This window comes from Ochotona curzoniae, unplaced genomic scaffold (genome assembly GCF_017591425.1).
Source record: "Ochotona curzoniae isolate NIBS_2020 unplaced genomic scaffold, NIBS_Ocur_1.0 contig_2699, whole genome shotgun sequence".
Taxonomy (NCBI): domain Eukaryota; kingdom Metazoa; phylum Chordata; class Mammalia; order Lagomorpha; family Ochotonidae; genus Ochotona; species Ochotona curzoniae.
Genome location: NW_024465561.1, coordinates 5,597,302 through 5,600,308, shown reverse-complemented (window position 1 = coordinate 5,600,308; position 3,007 = coordinate 5,597,302). Strand labels below are relative to the sequence as shown.

Genomic DNA, 3,007 nt, shown 5'->3' with positions numbered 1-3,007 from the left:
GCCTTGAGCCCCCCACCCCCAGGAGGGCAGATGGCCAGAAAGCCAGGTTTGGCCCGTCAGCCTGTCGCCTCGCGCCCAGCCTCTGGCGCCTCTATGTGACCCCTGCCCCTGCTGATGATGAAACCTGGCCTGAGCTGAGATGCCGCGTGGCCCTCTCTGCAAGCCCCCCAGCCTCCTTCAGCTCTGTCCCCTCACGGGGTCGAGGCCTGCCAGACTACCCACCTTGCATGACCCATCCCCCCACTCCCATCCCACACATCCCAGCTGAGAACGTGGGCTGTAAGGGACCTGCTGTGGGAGTGAGCAGGGAGGCTCATGGTGAGAGCCCTCCACTCCCTGGGTGCCCACCTGCTGGAACACAGTTTTGGCAGGCCTTGGTAGCTGCTCAGGGCCTGGAAGTGACCCTGACAGCATCATCTCAGCCTGGCACACCTGCCTGGGGTGGTCCAGGAATGAAGGCACCACAGGTTGCCTAGATGCAATCTCCTCCTTGTTCAGAGGTGTCCTGGAAAACCCTGGTCTCCCCACCAAAACACCTGCTACCATGGGGGGAGGGGGGAGTAAAATACAACCCCAGTCTGTGAAACAAGTAGCAGTTACTTCAAAAACTTGGGAAAATGGAATGATTTTGCTGCAACAAAAAATTGAATTCTAGGCTTAGTTTATTCCCAAGATGTACCTTCCATGAGCTTACTGGTGAGTTCCCCCATCTCTGTTCTCCCACTACTGTAGTTTTTCAAAGCATACACATGAAGCCCTGGATGCGGCATTGGAGTGAGGCACTGCTCTGTTGAGCCCAGTCTAGGGGGTGCTTGGAGTGGCACTGGTGGCACAGTGAGGGCAGTGCCCCAGGCGCTGCTTTCACTTCCTGTCCTGTAACATGGGAGGAAACTGAACTTGGCGGTGGGGAGGCCAGACCCCCCAGGGCTTGGTACAGAGGAGGCGGAAACTCCGTGGTGGGGGGTGGCAATACAGAGGTTGGCAACCCAGAGGGTCGTGTGCGAGCTACAGACGGGTGATGCCCCTGTGCCTGTTACTGCTGTCTTGTGGTCAAAAGCTCCCTCAAACATTTCCCCCACCAGAGTCACATGTCAAGGTTCTGACAGGTGGGGAACACTAGGGGTCTCCCAGGGGCTCACCCCCACACATGCCACTGCACCTATGTCTGGGGTGCATATGTGAAAAAAACCTGAAGCAATGGCACCCCCAAATAAGGCTGCTCCGAGGCCCAGTACCTAATAGAGTCTCCGTGTGTGCTTTAGGGTGTCAGGTGAGACTGGGGGTTCAAGTTCTCTGCTCACCCATCTGTTGAACTTCTAGAGCAAAAGGGAATTTTTCTGAGACCAGTGGAGTGACGTCATGTCGGGGAAAGGGTTCCCAGGTGGCTGGCTGGCAGCTGGAGTCTGCCCCACCTCCTGGACACACCTCTGGCTGAGGGTGACACAACCGACCCTGTTCCCTGTCACTGTTCCCGCTTATCTCTCTCCCGCCTCTTCGGCGCCACCACCTTCTTGGAAATGAGTGAGGGCAAAGGGGTGGGGGCTCAAGCCACTGCCTCCCCTGGCAGGCTCTCTATATAAGTGACTGCAAGCGACCCAGACGCCAGAGCCAATCCTGGTAGATCAAACGGACGGACAGCCAGACAGATAGCCCAATGGCGCTGAACACACAGATCCAGGCTGCTTGCCTCTTGCTCCTCGTCCTTACCGGCCTGGCCAATGGCTTCATTCTCCAGCAGCAGGTAAGAGCTACTGGGGTCTGGGGTCTAGCAGGCTTGGGGAGACAGACCCCTGGGGCAAGATGGGAGAGCTGCTGACTGCAGCTGGAGAGCCCCGGGCACCAGACAGAGCTCAGGACGGCTCAAGGAGGGATTGGTGACCGCTTATACTGCAGGGTAACAGTTGCTGAACAGTGGCGACTCGGCGTCCTGAACTAACCCAAGCCTCTAACACATGCGATGCTGTTTGCACAGGGGAGATAGCAGGGAGCCAGGGAGATGGAGACAAGATTTTCATAGTGCTGACACCCCAGGGAGGAAATTCGTGCATGAACACTCAAGACAAAAAGGATCACACCTAGAATGGGTTCTTTAAGTACAATGTGAAAGACGGTGACAGGCAGTCACATGTATGGCCAGAGGGCTGGTGGGCAAGCAGGACTGAGCTCCTTGGAAGACATGATGCTTGACCTTGCCTTGGAGCCCCAGCATCCTGGGCTGAACCAAGAGGCATGGATAGGGCAGGGCATGGACTGTGTTATGTCTAGTGAGCCCCTGTGAGGGCACAGACCTGTCTGAGTGTGGGGATCAGCATGCAGGAAGCCAGGACCCAACTGGCATTATTAGAAGCTGCTTTGCTGTGTGACAAGCAGGTGGCATGAAAGGGCAAAAAGCAGGGAGATTGGTTAGGAGGCTGGCACTCGCATCTGGGCAAAGGGGAGGAGGAGAGCTAGGATTTTTTGTTTTATATGTATGAGACTGTCCAGGGAATAATACAAACAAAGCAAAATGACCAGCTCCCACTTCAGGGTCATGCTGAAGGCATGGTTGCCCACCACCAGAGGAGGTGCAGGCTGGTGGGGTGAACCCAGAGATGCTGCCTGGGCCCCTGCCATCCTTAGCACCCACTCTGCTTTCACAGACAAAACAGCTCGCAGACCCACAGTCCCACGACACAACCGGAGCCCAGGCCAGGATGATGGTGAGAGACCCCGGTCCCCCCTTTCCCAGCCCTCCCCTAATACTCTTGACCTGCCCCAGGCCCCCATGGCGCCACTCACGCTTCCTCCCTCCCTTCCTACAGCCTGCACTCCACAGCCTGAGACGGCGAGACACCCACTTCCCCATCTGCACGTTCTGCTGTGAATGCTGTCGGAAATCAACCTGCGGGTTCTGCTGCAAGACGTAGGACCTGCCCACTCTGCCCAGGCCTCCTACCCGCCCCACCTTATTTATTCCTGCCACCCTCTGACACTCGTCTTGAAATAAAATGTATGATGCTACTGTTTT

At 56.7% G+C, this 3,007-nt stretch overlaps 1 protein-coding gene across 1 annotated transcript; it reads left to right on the top strand.

Annotated features, from left to right (window-relative positions):
• The first annotated feature begins 1,601 nt into the window (after positions 1-1,601).
• LOC121153898 (hepcidin antimicrobial peptide) lies at positions 1,602-3,007 on the top strand. Its single transcript, XM_040976666.1, has 3 exons — positions 1,602-1,741; positions 2,640-2,699; positions 2,802-3,007. Exons 1-3 carry the CDS (start codon positions 1,655-1,657, stop codon positions 2,904-2,906), a joined length of 252 nt encoding a protein of 83 aa, XP_040832600.1. The 5' UTR covers positions 1,602-1,654; the 3' UTR covers positions 2,907-3,007.

Excerpts from the sequence above, each read along its gene's own strand:
- LOC121153898 (XM_040976666.1), top strand. The coding sequence starts at position 1,655 with ATGGCGCTGAACACACAGATCCAGGCTGCTTGCCTCTTGCTCCTCGTC. Across the intron at positions 1,742-2,639 it reads GCTTCATTCTCCAGCAGCAG|ACAAAACAGCTCGCAGACCC; the intron begins GTAAGAGCTACT and ends CTGCTTTCACAG. Across the intron at positions 2,700-2,801 it reads GAGCCCAGGCCAGGATGATG|CCTGCACTCCACAGCCTGAG; the intron begins GTGAGAGACCCC and ends CCCTTCCTACAG.